Raw genomic sequence first — 14,995 nt, 5'->3', positions numbered from 1 at the left:
CCTCCTGAGCGCCTCCAGGTCTTTGAGCGTCGGCTTCAGTTTCAGCCGTGGATCTGGATCTGCAGGAGCTCGAGTCTCGTTTTGATCTCACACAGGAAATCCCTTAATCTGACGGCCATCTGTGATTGGCCGAGAGCCCCGTGTGGAGCCGCTAAGACGCCGCTGCTGTCAGTCTCTCCTTCAGGCAATGCTGTGATCGCCATCGCCATCGCCGCCTAGATCGATGCTCAGAAACGTCCTCAGACTGGTGTTTCTGGTGTTTCCGGTGTTTCTGTTTTTTTTAATGTTTCTGTTTTTTTTAGTGTTTTTGGTGTTTCCGGTGTTTCCGGTGTTTCCGGTGTTTCCGGTGTTTTTGGTGTTTTTGGTGTTTCTGGTGTTTTTGGTGTTTTTGGTGTTTTTGGTGTTTTTGGTGTTTCTGGTGTTTCTGGTGTTTTTGGTGTTTCTGGTGTTTCCGGTGTTGGTGTTTTTGGTGTTTCTGGTGTTTCCGGTGTTTTTGGTGTTTTTGGTGTTTTTGGTGTTGTTGGTGTTGTTGGTGTTGTTGGTGTTTCTGGTGTTTTTGGTGTTTTTGGTGTTTCTGGTGTTTCCGGTGTTGTTGGTGTTTTTGGTGTTTTTGGTGTTGTTGGTGTTGTTGGTGTTGTTGGTGTTGTTGGTGTTTTTGGTGTTTTTGGTGTTTTTGGTGTTTCTGGTGTTGTCGGTGTTGTTGGTGTTTCTGGTGTTTCTGGTGTTTTTGGTGTTTCTGGTGTTTTTGGTGTTTTTGGTGTTTCTGGTGTTGTTGGTGTTGTTGGTGTTGTTGGTGTTGTTGGTGTTTTTGGTGTTTCTGGTGTTGTTGGTGTTGTTGGTGTTGTTGGTGTTTTTGGTGTTTCCGGTGTTTAAGGTGTTTTTGGTGTTTCTGGTGTTTCCGGTGTTTCCGGTGTTTCCGGTGTTGTTGGTGTTGTTGGTGTTTTTGGTGTTTTTGGTGTTTCTGGTGTTTTTGGTGTTTCTGGTGTTTCCGGTGTTTTTGGTGTTTCTGGTGTTTCCGGTGTTTCCGGTGTTTCCGGTGTTTCCGGTGTTTCCGGTGTTTCCGGTGTTTCCGGTGTTTTTGGTGTTTCCGGTGTTTCCGGTGTTTTTGGTGTTTCCGGTGTTTCCGGTGTTTTTGGTGTTTCCGGTGTTTCCGGTGTTTTTGGTGTTTCTGGTGTTTCTGGTGTTTCTGGTGTTTTTGGTGTTTCCGGTGTTTTTGGTGTTTCCGGTGTTTCCGGTGTTTTTGGTGTTTCTGGTGTTTCTGGTGTTTCCGGTGTTTCCGGTGTTTTTGGTGTTTTTGGTGTTTCCGGTGTTTCCGGTGTTTTTGGTGTTTCTGGTGTTTCTGGTGTTTCCGGTGTTTCCGGTGTTTCCGGTGTTTCCGGTGTTTCGGGTGTTTCCGGCGTTTCCGGCGTTTCCGGTGTTTCCGGTGTTTTTGGTGTTTTTGGTGTTTTTGGTGTTTCTGGTGTTTCCGGTGTTTTTGGTGTTTCCGGTGTTTTTGGTGTTTCCGGTGTTTCCGGTGTTTTTGGTGTTTCTGGTGTTTCTGGTGTTTCCGGTGTTTCCGGTGTTGTTGGTGTTTTTGGTGTTTTTGGTGTTTTTGGTGTTTCTGGTGTTTCCGGTGTTTCCGGTGTTTTTGGTGTTTTTGGTGTTTTTGGTGTTTCTGGTGTTTCCGGTGTTTCTGGCGTTTCTGGCGTTTCCGGTGTTTTTGGTGTTTCTGGTGTTTCCGGTGTTTCCGGTGTTTCTGGTGTTTCTGGTGTTTCTGGTGTTTTTGGTGTTTTTGGTGTTTCCGGTGTTTCCGGTGTTTCCGGTGTTTCCGGTGTTTTTGGTGTTTTTGGTGTTTCTGGTGTTTCTGGTGTTTCTGGTGTTTTGGGTGTTTCTGGTGTTTTGGGTGTTTTTGGTGTTTCTGGTGTTTCCGGTGTTTCGGGTGTTTTTGGTGTTTCTGGTGTTTCCGGTGTTTTTGGTGTTTTTGGTGTTTTTGGTGTTTCTGGTGTTTCCGGTGTTTTTGGTGTTTCTGGTGTTTTGGGTGTTTCTGGTGTTTCCGGTGTTTTTGGTGTTTTTGGTGTTTCTGGTGTTTTTGGTGTTTTTGGTGTTTCTGGTGTTTTTGGTGTTTCTGGTGTTTCCGGTGTTTTTGGTGTTTTTGGTGTTTCTGGTGTTTTTGGTGTTTTTGGTGTTTCTGGTGTTTCTGGTGTTGTTGGTGTTGTTGGTGTTTCCGGTGTTTCCGGTGTTTCCGGTGTTTCCGGTGTTTCCGGTGTTTCCGGTGTTTTTGGTGTTTCCGGTGTTTTTGGTGTTTTTGGTGTTTTTGGTGTTTTTGGTGTTTCTGGTGTTTCTGGTGTTTTTGGTGTTTTTGGTGTTTTTGGTGTTTTTGGTGTTTCTGGTGTTTTTGGTGTTTTTGGTGTTTCCGGTGTTTTTGGTGTTTCTGGTGTTTCTGGTGTTTTTGGTGTTTTTGGTGTTTTTGGTGTTTCTGGTGTTTCCGGTGTTTCCGGTGTTTCCGGTGTTTCCGGTGTTGTTGGTGTTGTTGGTGTTGTTGGTGTTTTTGGTGTTTCTGGTGTTTCTGGTGTTGTTGGTGTTGTTGGTGTTATTGGTGTTTTTGGTGTTTTTGGTGTTTTTGGTGTTGTTGGTGTTGTTGGTGTTTTTGGTGTTTTTGGTGTTTCTGGTGTTGTTGGTGTTGTTGGTGTTTCTGGTGTTTCTGGTGTTTCCGGTGTTTTTGGTGTTTTTGGTGTTTCTGGTGTTTTTGGTGTTTCTGGTGTTTCTGGTGTTGTTGGTGTTGTTGGTGTTGTTGGTGTTGTTGGTGTTTTTGGTGTTTCTGGTGTTGTTGGTGTTGTTGGTGTTGTTGGTGTTGTTGGTGTTTTTGGTGTTTCCGGTGTTTCCGGTGTTTCCGGTGTTTCCGGTGTTTCCGGTGTTGTTGGTGTTGTTGGTGTTTCTGGTGTTGTTGGTGTTGTTGGTGTTTTTGGTGTTTTTGGTGTTTTTGGTGTTTTTGGTGTTTCTGGTGTTTCTGGTGTTTTTGGTGTTGTTGGTGTTTCCGGTGTTTCCGGTGTTTCCGGTGTTTCCGGTGTTTCCGGTGTTTTTGGTGTTTCTGGTGTTTCCGGTGTTTTTGGTGTTTTTGGTGTTTTTGGTGTTTCTGGTGTTTTTGGTGTTTCTGGTGTTTTTGGTGTTTCTGGTGTTTCTGGTGTTTTTGGTGTTTTTGGTGTTTTTGGTGTTTTTGGTGTTTTTGGTGTTTCTGGTGTTTCTGGTGTTTTTGGTGTTGTTGGTGTTTCCGGTGTTTCCGGTGTTTCCGGTGTTTCCGGTGTTTCCGGTGTTTCCGGTGTTTCTGGTGTTTCCGGTGTTTCCGGTGTTTTTGGTGTTTCCGGTGTTTCCGGTGTTTCCGGTGTTTCCGGTGTTTTTGGTGTTTCTGGTGTTTCTGGTGTTTCTGGTGTTTTTGGTGTTTCTGGTGTTTTTGGTGTTTTTGGTGTTTTTGGTGTTTCTGGTGTTTCTGGTGTTTTTGGTGTTTCTGGTGTTTTTGGTGTTTTTGGTGTTTTTGGTGTTTCTGGTGTTTCTGGTGTTTTTGGTGTTTTTGGTGTTTCTGGTGTTTCTGGTGTTTTTGGTGTTTCTGGTGTTTTTGGTGTTTCTGGTGTTTCCGGTGTTTTTGGTGTTTCTGGTGTTTTTGGTGTTTCTGGTGTTTCCGGTGTTTTTGGTGTTTCTGGTGTTTTTGGTGTTTCTGGTGTTTTTGGTGTTTTTGGTGTTTTTGGTGTTTCTGGTGTTTTTGGTGTTTTGGTGTTTTTGGTGTTTTTGGTGTTTCTGGTGTTTCTGGTGTTTTTGGTGTTTCTGGTGTTTCCGGTGTTTTTGGTGTTTCTGGTGTTTTTGGTGTTTCTGGTGTTTTTGGTGTTTTTGGTGTTTTTGGTGTTTCTGGTGTTTTTGGTGTTTTGGGTGTTTCTGGTGTTTTTGGTGTTTCTGTTTTCTTTTTTGTCACAGTTTTGTCATTTTTTCCATAAGCTTTTGGATTGGGGTAAAGCCAAACTGGAGAAAATGTGCTGGGTTCTGGTGGGAGTTAAGGGGTTAATCCTGGCGACTCGTCCTGGTGACTCCGTAAACGCCTCGTGGCGCCTCGCGGAGGAGCGATCAGCCGGTGCGTGTAAAACCGCCGGAGCCGCCGCGAAAATACATTTCAGTTCAGGCTCGAAAAACAACCGGTGAGAAACGAGCCGCAGCCAGAAACTAATTACAGGATAAATCAACTCAGGAAACTGTAGGAAACTACACTGAAACATAAACGAGCTCAGGAAACAAAATAATGAAAATGTAACAGGAGAAAACTGTGGTTTAGAAACAGGAAGTACATTTGTACATGAAGCAGCCAATCACAGAGAGGAACCGGTTAAACCACAGGTAAAGTAACTAAACCAGGCTAAAGAAACTAAACCAGGCTAAAGTAACTAAACCAGGCTAAAGTAACTAAACCAGGCTAAAGAAACTAAACCAGGCTAAAGTAACTAAACCAGGCTAAAGTAACTAAACCAGGCTAAAGTAACTAAACCAGGCTAAAGTAACTAAACCAGGCTAAAGTTACTAAACCAGGCTAAAGTAACTAAACCAGGCTAAAGTAACTAAACCAGGCTAAAGTAACTAAACCAGGCTAAAGTAACTAAACCAGGCTAAAGTAACTAAACCAGGCGGCAGCTGCTTCTGGTCAGACGGTTTGGACAAAGCCGGACAAAGCGAGTGGAAAACAGGCTTTTGTCTTTGTGAAGAGGAAATGATCATTATTATTATTATAGACACCATCCACACGGCCCAGCATCATGCTAACAGTTCATCATGTTAGCGCTATGTCCTCACCTGATGTTCTGAGCCTCCTCTCTCTCCCTCTCTCCCCCTCTCTCCCTCTCTCTCCTCTCTCTCTCCTCTCTCTCTCCTCTCTCTCTCTCTCTCTCTCTGTCTCCTCTCTGTCTCCTCTCTGTCTCCTCTCTGTCTCCTCTCTCTCCTCCTCTCTCTCTCTCTCTCCTCTCTCTCCTCCTCCTCCTCCTCTCTCTCTCTCTCCTCCTCCTCCTCCTCCTCCTCCTCCTCTCTCTCTCTCTCCTCCTCCTCCTCTCTCTCTCTCTCTCTCTCTCTCCTCTCTCTCTCTCTCTCCTCCTCGGCGCTGAACTTAATGCACAGACAGGTCGAGCCTCGGGAGGCGCCTGAGGCTCGTCTGTATCATTACCACACATCGCGCCTCATATTTACACAGCGCGCCTCCTCCACCTCCTCCTCCTCCTCCTCCTCCTCCTCCTCCTCCTCCTCCTCCTCCTCCTCTCCAGCCTCACATGCTGTGTGTGCGACGCCGATAACCTCACTGTAAACATGACCCGCGTCAGCGCCTGGAGCCGCCTGCAGGGGGCGCCTGGGGAACCTGATTATTCTGAACTTTATCAACTCAGGCTGGAGCTTCTGCAAGTCATTCTGAGGAGAGGAAACTACTGTGGAAACAGAGGAAACTACTATGGAAACAGAGGAAACTACTGTGGAAACAGAGGAAACTACTATGGAAACAGAGGAAACTACTATGGAAACAGAGGAAACTACTGTGGAAACAGAGGAAACTACTATGGAAACAGAGGAAACTACTATGGAAACAGGAAACTACTATGGAAACAGAGGAAACTACTATGGAAACAGAGGAAACTACTATGGAAACAGAGGAAACTACTGTGGAAACAGAGGAAACTACTATGGAAACAGAGGAAACTACTGTGGAAACAGAGGAAACTACTGTGGAAACAGAGGAAACTACTGTGGAAACAGAGGAAACTACTATGGAAACAGAGGAAACTACTGTGGAAACAGAGGAAACTACTATGGAAACAGAGGAAACTACTGTGGAAACAGAGGAAACTACTGTGGAAACAGAGGAAACTACTGTGGAAACAGAGGAAACTACTGTGGAAACAGAGGAAACTACTATGGAAACAGGAAACTACTGTGGAAACAGAGGAAACTACTATGGAAACAGGAAACTACTGTGGAAACAGGAAACTACTGTGGAAACAGAGGAAACTACTGTGGAAACAGAGGAAACTACTATGGAAACAGAGGAAACTACTGTGGAAACAAACTCACAGACCAGAGGAAACCAGAAGCAGAAGAAACAGGAAACCAGAGGAAACCAGAAGCAGCAGTAATACACTGCGTTCCAAATTATTATGCAAATTGGATTTTTGTGTCAAAAAGGTAAAAAAAAACAACAATAATAATGAAACTCATGGATGGTGTCGTGTCTTGGGGCTCTATGAATCACTGACATTAACCTCAGTCTGGGAGGATCAGGTTCAGGTTAAGTCCAGTTAAGGGAAAAACTACTGAAAAAGCGTGTTCCACTTTATTATGCAGATCATCATTTTCAAGCAATATGGTAATGAAAAAGGATCTCTCTGCTGATGAAAAGTGTGAAATAGTTGAATGTCTTGGTCTAGGTGTGAAAACCGTCGATATTTCATGAAAGATGAAGCGTAATCATCAAACTGATAAGAGATTTGTGGATGATTCAGACACACTCGGGTTTGTGCAGATAAAGGCAAAATGAGGACGGTTTCTGCCAGACAAACACATCAGATTAAGAGAACAGCTGCTACAAAGCAGCAGACAGGTATTTGAAGCTGCTGGTGCCTCTGGAGTCTCCCGAACATGAAAAATGTCATTTGCATAATAATTTGGAACGCAGTGTAATAATGTGATGGAGGATTATGGATGTTTGGTGTGTAAAGCTCCGGTTCCTTTGTTCCTCGGCTCCTCGGCTTCAGAGCCTCGTCAGAGGAAACGCCGCGGCAGAATCTCCGTCATCGTTATCTCGTCTGAACATCCGCCGTGTTCATTTCCCGCCGCCTTTCAGTCACAGCAGTCGCCCAATCAAAGGCGGCGCCGCCGTTTGTTCTTCTGCACCGCGGTCCTCCTGCTGAGGGTCAGGAGGGTCAGGAGGGTCAGGAGGGTCAGGAGGTTCAGGAGGGTCAGGAGGGTCAGGAGGGTCAGGAGGTTCAGGAGGGTCAGGAGGGTCAGGAGGGTCAGGAGGGTCAGGAGGGTCAGGAGGGTCAGGAGGTTCAGGAGGGTCAGGAGGGTCAGGAGGGTCAGGAGGGTCAGGAGGGTCAGGAGGTTCAGGAGGGTCAGGAGGGTCAGGAGGGTCAGGAGGGTCAGGAGCTTCAGGAGGGTCAGGAGGGTCAGGAGGGTCAGGAGGGTCAGGAGGGTCAGGAGGGTCAGGAGGTTCAGGAGGGTCAGGAGGGTCAGGAGGGTCAGGAGGGTCAGGAGCTTCAGGAGGGTCAGGAGGGTCAGGAGGGTCAGGAGGGTCAGGAGGGTCAGGAGGGTCAGGAGGGTCAGGAGGGTCAGGAGGGTCAGGAGGGTCAGGAGGGTCAGGAGGTTCAGGAGGGTCAGGAGGGTCAGGAGGGTCAGGAGGGTCAGGAGGGTCAGGAGGGTCAGGAGGGTCAGGAGGGTCAGGAGGGTCAGGAGGGTCAGGAGGTTCAGGAGGGTCAGGAGGGTCAGGAGGTTCAGGTTTCAGGCTGGAGATGATGCTGTGGTACCACTAAAACATGTACATTAGGTTCCCCTCTGGACTCCCCTGAAAGAGATTCTTCATCTCAGTGGGACTGTCCTGGTTAACCTCTTTACTCCCGCCTGAACGGATCCCATTTCCTCCAGTTTGGCTTTACCCCAATCAAAAAGCTGCTTGGGGAAAAAGGCACCAAAACAGCCACAAAAAATGAGAAGAAAACCAGGATTTAAACGCGACAAAGATGTGACAAAAGTTCAACAAAAATGTGACAAAAATTCAACAAAAATGTGACAAAAATTCAACAAAAATTCAACAAAAATTCAACAAAAATGTGACAAAAATGAAAAAGAATTTAAAAAAAACATAAAAAGGTGACACAACACAGCAACAACGCAAGGAAGAAGATCAGTTTTGTAGGTCTTAGCTTTCAAATGAGGCGTTACACTGGCCTACAGGATTTGGGTAAAGCTGAACTGGAGAAAATGCTCTCGGTTCAGGCGGGAGTTAAGAGGTTAGGTTTTGAATTTTGGAGGATTTTTTTACATTTTTGAAAAGTTTGGACGAATTTGAAAACGTTTTTTAAAAATTGGAAAAGAAAAAAAAAAAGGTTAAGAAAATCTTTAGAAGAGTTTTAAATCCTCCTCCTTTTCACTCATAAATACTGATGTTCGGTATCCACGTGTAGCAGGACAGGCTTCTCACAACAGTTTTGTCCCTCTGAGTAAATGTGTGGACCTGTGAGTTTTATTTTCTCTGTGACGTCTCCCCGTTTCTCCTGCAGCTCCTTGAACTCCCGACTCTGCTGCTCATGTTTACTTCAGATGCAGATGTTGTTTGGAGCCTCGGCAGATGTTGGACCTCCCCAGGAACCGCTGAGGAACCGCCCCCTCGCCCCCCCTGTACGCCTCATTAGAGAAGATCACACACGGGGCAGATGTGACGACAAGGACAGACTTTAACACGGCTGGATGTTCAGCTCAGGTCTCTGAGGCCGTGGGTCATACGTGTAACAGGCCGTGGGTCATACGTGTAACAGGCCGTGGGTCATACGTGTAACAGGCCGTGGGTCATACGTGTAACAGGCCGTGGGTCATACGTGTAACAGGCCGTGGGTCATACGTGTCATGTGGGACACGCTGTCGGGCTCCATCCAGTCACTCGCGGTGCGTCTGGAGCCTGAGCGGGCGGGCCAGGGCGAGAGGCGGAGCCAGAGCTTCGTCCAGGCGTGACCATGAACATCAGACGTGATCCATGTGTCCGACTCTAACGGCTCCAGAACATCCAGAACCAGGAAGTGCCATCATATTAGTCCAGTGCTCTGGTCTCTGCACTGGCTTCAGGCGCTCAGACCCGAGTCCATCTGTGACACGTTAGAGCCGTGTGAACCATGTGAGGGGGAGGGGCCTCCTGGAGGGCCCAGAGACAGGACTAAACACGCTGAGGCTAAAGTCAGACTGAAGACTCTTGTTTTTAAAATGAAACTGAAAGTATCTGATCTGCACTCTGGCCTTTTACTGAGACGGATCATTTTAACTCAGTTTTCTGTAAATAAACGTGTCTGAATCTAGATCAGGATAAATAAATCCTGAAAGTCGGTGAGGCCGGAGCGACCGCGGTCGTCATGGAGATACTGGGATAGTTATTACTGCAGTAATAACTATAGTTATTACTGCAGTAATAACTATAGTTATTACTGCAGTATTAACTCATGAAGATCCGTAATAACGATAAAGATACTATGGTTTTATTATTATTATTATATTATATTTTATCGACACAGAACTCGAACGATACTGGTTTTTCACACCGATACCTGACGATACTTTTCCCGACACTGAAACTAAAACATGTGTCGACTAAAACCAGGAAACAGAAGATCATGTGGAAGATCTGAACATGAAGATCAGGTTCATCTAGTTCTTCAGGTTCTTCAGTGATGGCAAAAAACGAGGCAAATGTGGAAAAATGGGGCAAACATTGGGCGCAAAAAAAATAACAGTCACTTCATCCTCATCCTCCTCATTATTATTATCAGACATGATCCTCCTCATCCTCATCATCCTCCTCATTGTTATCTGACATGAATCAGGAGCACAGAGTGTTTGTTTGGCGTCTCTGCAGATGAAGAACCTCCTGAGGAGCGTCACAGCCTCGGCTGAAGAGCCTGATCTCATTTGTCTGAAAGCTTCTATCAAAACTCGGATTCATTAAGACGAGTCAGACCTGAGGTTTCGTTAAATCGTTATAGAAAAACGACTGGAGCCTGTTTAGTGATGTTTACTGATGTTTACTGATGTTTAGTGATGTTTAGTGATGTTTAGTGATGTTTACTGATGTTTACTGATGTTTACTGATGTTTAGTGATGTTTACTGATGTTTACTGATGTTTACTGATGTTTACTGATGTTTACTGATGTTTACTGATGTTTACTGATGTTTAGTGATGTTTACTGATGTTTAGTGATGTTTACTGATGTTTACTGATGTTTACTGATGTTTAGTAATGTTTACTGATGTTTACTGATGTTTCGTGATGTTCATTCTGAGGTTGGTCTTCACCAGGTAGAGCAGAAAACATGAGCTTTATTCATAAACGTCCCCATGAGGTCAGAAGGACTTTAAAGATCTCACCATGGAGACATTTACTCCATCAGCTGAAGAAACAAACACCAGACTCAGGGTTTCTTAGAAACAAGGAATAAAAGAGAGAAAAATATATAAATACTGAAAATAAACAAATATCAGGCCAAGGTCATAAGTCAGACTGTGTAAAGTTTACATGTGGAAAACCAGAAACCAGCACAGACCAGTCTGAGACACAAAGCAGTGATGAAACCAGTCTGAGACACCAGCAACACACGTGTCGGTGGATATGGGGGCATGTTAGGGGTCATGTGGGGCGTGTTCTGTCTCGTACCCGTCTTGCAGATGGGGCAGCACTGGTCTGGGGTCAGATTAAGTGTGTGGGTGGATATGGGGTCATGTGGGTGGATATGGGGTCATGTGGGTGGATATGGGGTCATGTGGGTGGATATGGGGTCATGTGGGTGGATATGGGGTCATGTGGGTGGATATGGGGTCATGTGGGTGGATATGGGGTCATGTGGGTGGATATGGGGGCGTGTTAGGGGTCATGTGGGTGGATATGGGGTCATGTGGGTGGATATGGGGTCATGTGGGTGGATATGGGGTCATGTGGGTGGATATGGGGTCATGTGAGTGGATATGGGGTCATGTGAGTGGATATGGGGCGTGTTTTGGGTCATGTGGGGCGTGTTCTGGCTCGTACCCGTCTTGCAGATGGGGCAGCACTGGTCGGCCTCGTACTCCGGGTCCACACACTCTGTTTGGGGACAGGCCGACACGGAGCACAGCACCTCCCCACTCGGCTCACAGCGACACTTCTCACACGGGGACACCTGCAGACGGGAACACAGTCAGAGACGCTCCTCTGGAACATCACCTGAAGGACGCTCTCCTGCCTCAGCTCAGATCATAATGCAGACGGAACACAGTCACAATCACACCCGCGCTGATGCTTCAACCTCTTTGTCTTTGTCTCAGCGGCATGTTGTGCTCAGATCCTGCTGCAGACACGGACCCCACGGACCCCACGGACTCCACGGACCCCACGGACCCCACGAACCCTACGGACCCCACAGACCCCACAGACCCCACGGACCCCACAGACCCCACGCTCTCCTTGGACCCCACAGACCCCACGGACCCCACGAACCCTACGGACCCCACAGACCCCACAGACCCCACGGACCCCACAGACCCCACGCTCTCCTTGGACCCCACAGACCCCACGGACTCCACGGACCCCACGGACCCCACGGACCCCACGGACCCCACGGACCCCACGGACTCCACGGACCCCACGGACCCCACGGACCCCACGGACCCCACGGACCCCACAGACCCCACGCTCTCCACGGACTCCACGGACCCCACGGACTCCACGGACCCCACGGACCCCACGGACCCCACGGACCCCACGGACCCCACGGACCCCACGGACCCCACGGACCCCACGGACTCCACGGACTCCACGGACCCCACGGACCCCACGAACCCTACGGACCCCACAGACCCCACAGACCCCACGGACCCCACAGACCCCACGCTCTCCTTGGACCCCACAGACCCCACGGACCCCACGAACCCTACGGACCCCACAGACCCCACAGACCCCACGGACCCCACAGACCCCACGCTCTCCTTGGACCCCACAGACCCCACGGACTCCACGGACCCCACGGACCCCACGGACCCCACGGACCCCACGGACCCCACGGACTCCACGGACCCCACGGACCCCACGGACCCCACGGACCCCACGGACCCCACAGACCCCACGCTCTCCTTGGACCCCACAGACCCCACGGACTCCACGGACCCCACGGACCCCACGGACCCCACGGACCCCACGGACTCCACGGACCCCACGGACCCCACGGACCCCACGGACCCCACGGACTCCACGGACCCCACGGACCCCACGGACCCCACGGACCCCACGGACCCCACAGACCCCACGCTCTCCACGGACTCCACGGACCCCACGGACTCCACGGACCCCACGGACCCCACGGACCCCACGGACCCCACGGACCCCACGGACTCCACGGACCCCACGGACCCCACGGACCCCACGGACCCCACGGACCCCACGGACCCCACGGACCCCACGGACTCCACGGACCCCACGGACCCCACGGACCCCACGGACCCCACGGACTCCACGGACCCCACGGACCCCACGGACCCCACAGACCCCACGCTCTCCACGGACTCCACGGACCCCACGGACTCCACGGACCCCACGGACCCCACGGACCCCACGGACCCCACGGACCCCACGGACCCCACAGACTCTGGCTTCTGATCGATGAAACTCTATATTTAGTTGTTAAAGTGCGTTACATGAAAGTGAAGCTTGAAGCTGTGTTTTTCCTGATCTGTTTTTCCTCCCGTCCTCGTTTCCTTCCCTAAACCCTGGGCCCGGTTTGTTCCTCTGGGCCGAGCGGCTCCTTCCCTAAACCCTGGGCCCAGTTTGTTTCCTCTGGGCCGAGCGGCTCCTTCCTAAACCCGGAGCCCGGTTTGTTCCTCTGGGCCGAGCGGCTCCTTTCCTAAACCCTGGGCCCGGTTTGTTCCTCTGGGCCGAGCGGCTCCTTCCTAAACCCTGGGCCCGGTTTGTTCCTCTGGGCCGAGTGTCTCCTTCCCTAAACCCTGGGCCCGGTTTGTTCCTCTGGGCCGAGCGGCTCCTTTCCTAAACCCTGGGCCCGGTTTGTTCCTCTCGTCCTCGTTTCCTTCCCTAAACCCTGGGCCCGGTTTGTTCCTCTGGGCCGAGCGGCTCCTTTCCTAAACCCTGGGCCCGGTTTGTTCCTCTGGGCCGAGCGGCTCCTTCCTAAACCCTGGGCCCGGTTTGTTCCTCTGGGCCGAGTGTCTCCTTCCCTAAACCCTGGGCCCGGTTTGTTCCTCTGGGCCGAGCGGCTCCTTCCTAAACCCTGGGCCCGGTTTGTTCCTCTGGGCCGAGCGGCTCCTGAAGTGTCTGACCCTCATTACAGACTCTGATCCAGGGACGGACACTTTAACATCATTATTCCACACATTCTTCAACACGTTACACATGAGGGAAATGCTAATGCAGAATGTTTAACTGTGGGCTGATGATCTGGAGAGCGACGGGTGAAAGAGCAGACGGGTGAAAGAGCAGACGGGTGAAAGAGCAGACGGGTGAAAGAGCAGACGGGTGAAAGAGCAGACGGGGATGGAGGAAACACTGTGGCACTAAGGAGACAGTTCTGCAGTTTCTTTTTCAGAAATCTGACACACTTCAACATGTGATTCAGCCGGTTCTTTCACAGACCAGCAGATAAAGGAAAAGGTTCGGACACTTTCAATAAGAGAATGACTGATACATTAAAAGAGGTTCTCTGGATTCCTCCTAGAGTCAACCACACATGTTCCTGCAGCTGTCTGTGTACATGATGTAGAGCGATGGTGATAGTACGCAGCCCTGAGGGGACCCTGTATGTGAAACAAGAGAGCTACACATGTGACCGTTCACAAGAACCCTCTGAATCGGGTTAAAAACAGCAACATCAAGATTTGATCAGACAGTTTAAAAACAGTCTCTCAGTTAAAATATGGAGCTGCATCTTATCAAAGCCAAAGTTTTACATTTTCCCAACACCAGTGGAACCTAAACCTTCTTTTCGACACCAGAGCTCACCTCTCAGCTGAGGAGAGAAGAAGCAACAAACTGGAGAATAGTTTAGTGTAAACACAATAATCCACATAGAGCTGACTTTATTCCAGACTGCGCTCTCTAAACCAGAGTCTGAGCTGGATTTAACCAGAGCTTAATGTTGTTAGAGCTGCATCGTCTGCAGTGTTTACAACATACAGGCTAACGATGCTAACTCGCTGCAGTGTTTACAACATACAGGCTAACGATGCTAACTCGCTGCAGCGTCTGCAGTGTTTACAACATACAGGCTAACGATGCTAACTCGCTGCAGCGTCTGCAGTGTTTACAACATACAGGCTAACGATGCTAACTCGCTGCAGCGTCTGCAGTGTTTACAACATACAGGCTAACGATGCTAACTCGCTGCAGCGTCTGCAGTGTTTACAACATACAGGCTAACGATGCTAACTCGCTGCAGCGTCTGCAGTGTTTACAACATACAGGCTAACGATGCTAACTCGCTGCAGCGTCTGCAGTGTTTACAACATACAGGCTAACGATGCTAACTCGCTGCAGCGTCTGCAGTGTTTACAACATACAGGCTAACGATGCTAACTCACTGCAGTGTTTACAACATACAGGCTAACGATGCTAACTCGCTGCAGCGTCTGCAGTGTTTACAACATACAGGCTAACGATGCTAACTCGCTGCAGCGTCTGCAGTGTTTACAACATACAGGCTAACGATGCTAACTCGCTGCAGCGTCTGCAGAGTTTACAACATACAGGCTAACGATGCTAACTCGCTGCAGCGTCTGCAGTGTTTACAACATACAGGCTAACGATGCTAACTCGCTGCAGCGTCTGCAGTGTTTACAACATACAGGCTAACGATGCTAACTCACTGCAGCGTCTGCAGTGTTTACAACATACAGGCTAACGATGCTAACTCGCTGCAGCGTCTGCAGTGTTTACAACATACAGGCTAACGATGCTAACTCACTGCAGCGTCTGCAGTGTTTACAACATACAGGCTAACGATGCTAACTCGCTGCAGCGTCTGCAGTGTTTACAACATACAGGCTAACGATGCTAACTCGCTGCAGCGTCTGCAGTGTTTACAACATACAGGCTAACGATGCTAACTCGCTACAGCGTCTGCAGTGTTTACAACATACAGGCTAACGATGCTAACTCGCTGCAGCGTCTGCAGTGTTTACAACATACAGGCTAACGATGCTAACTCGCTGCAGCGTCTGCAGTGTTTACGACATACAGGCTAACGATGCTAACTCGCTGCAGCGTCTGCA

At 49.1% G+C, this 14,995-nt stretch overlaps 1 protein-coding gene across 1 annotated transcript in view; it reads right to left on the bottom strand.

The window, feature by feature from the left end:
• Positions 1–14,995, bottom strand: part of vwc2 (von Willebrand factor C domain containing 2) — an 81,411-nt gene that overhangs the window by 36,949 nt on the left and 29,467 nt on the right. Inside the window, exon 3 of the mRNA XM_079567229.1 lies at positions 10,776–10,905. Within this exon, the coding sequence (XP_079423355.1) occupies positions 10,776–10,905 (130 nt within the window). The remainder of the gene's footprint in view (positions 1–10,775; positions 10,906–14,995) is intronic.

This window comes from Gobius niger, assembly GCF_951799975.1.
Source record: "Gobius niger genome assembly, chromosome: 12".
Lineage (NCBI taxonomy): Eukaryota > Metazoa > Chordata > Actinopteri > Gobiiformes > Gobiidae > Gobius > Gobius niger.
Note: the sequence above shows the minus strand (reverse complement) of the source record. Positions and strands in the feature narration are given on the sequence as shown.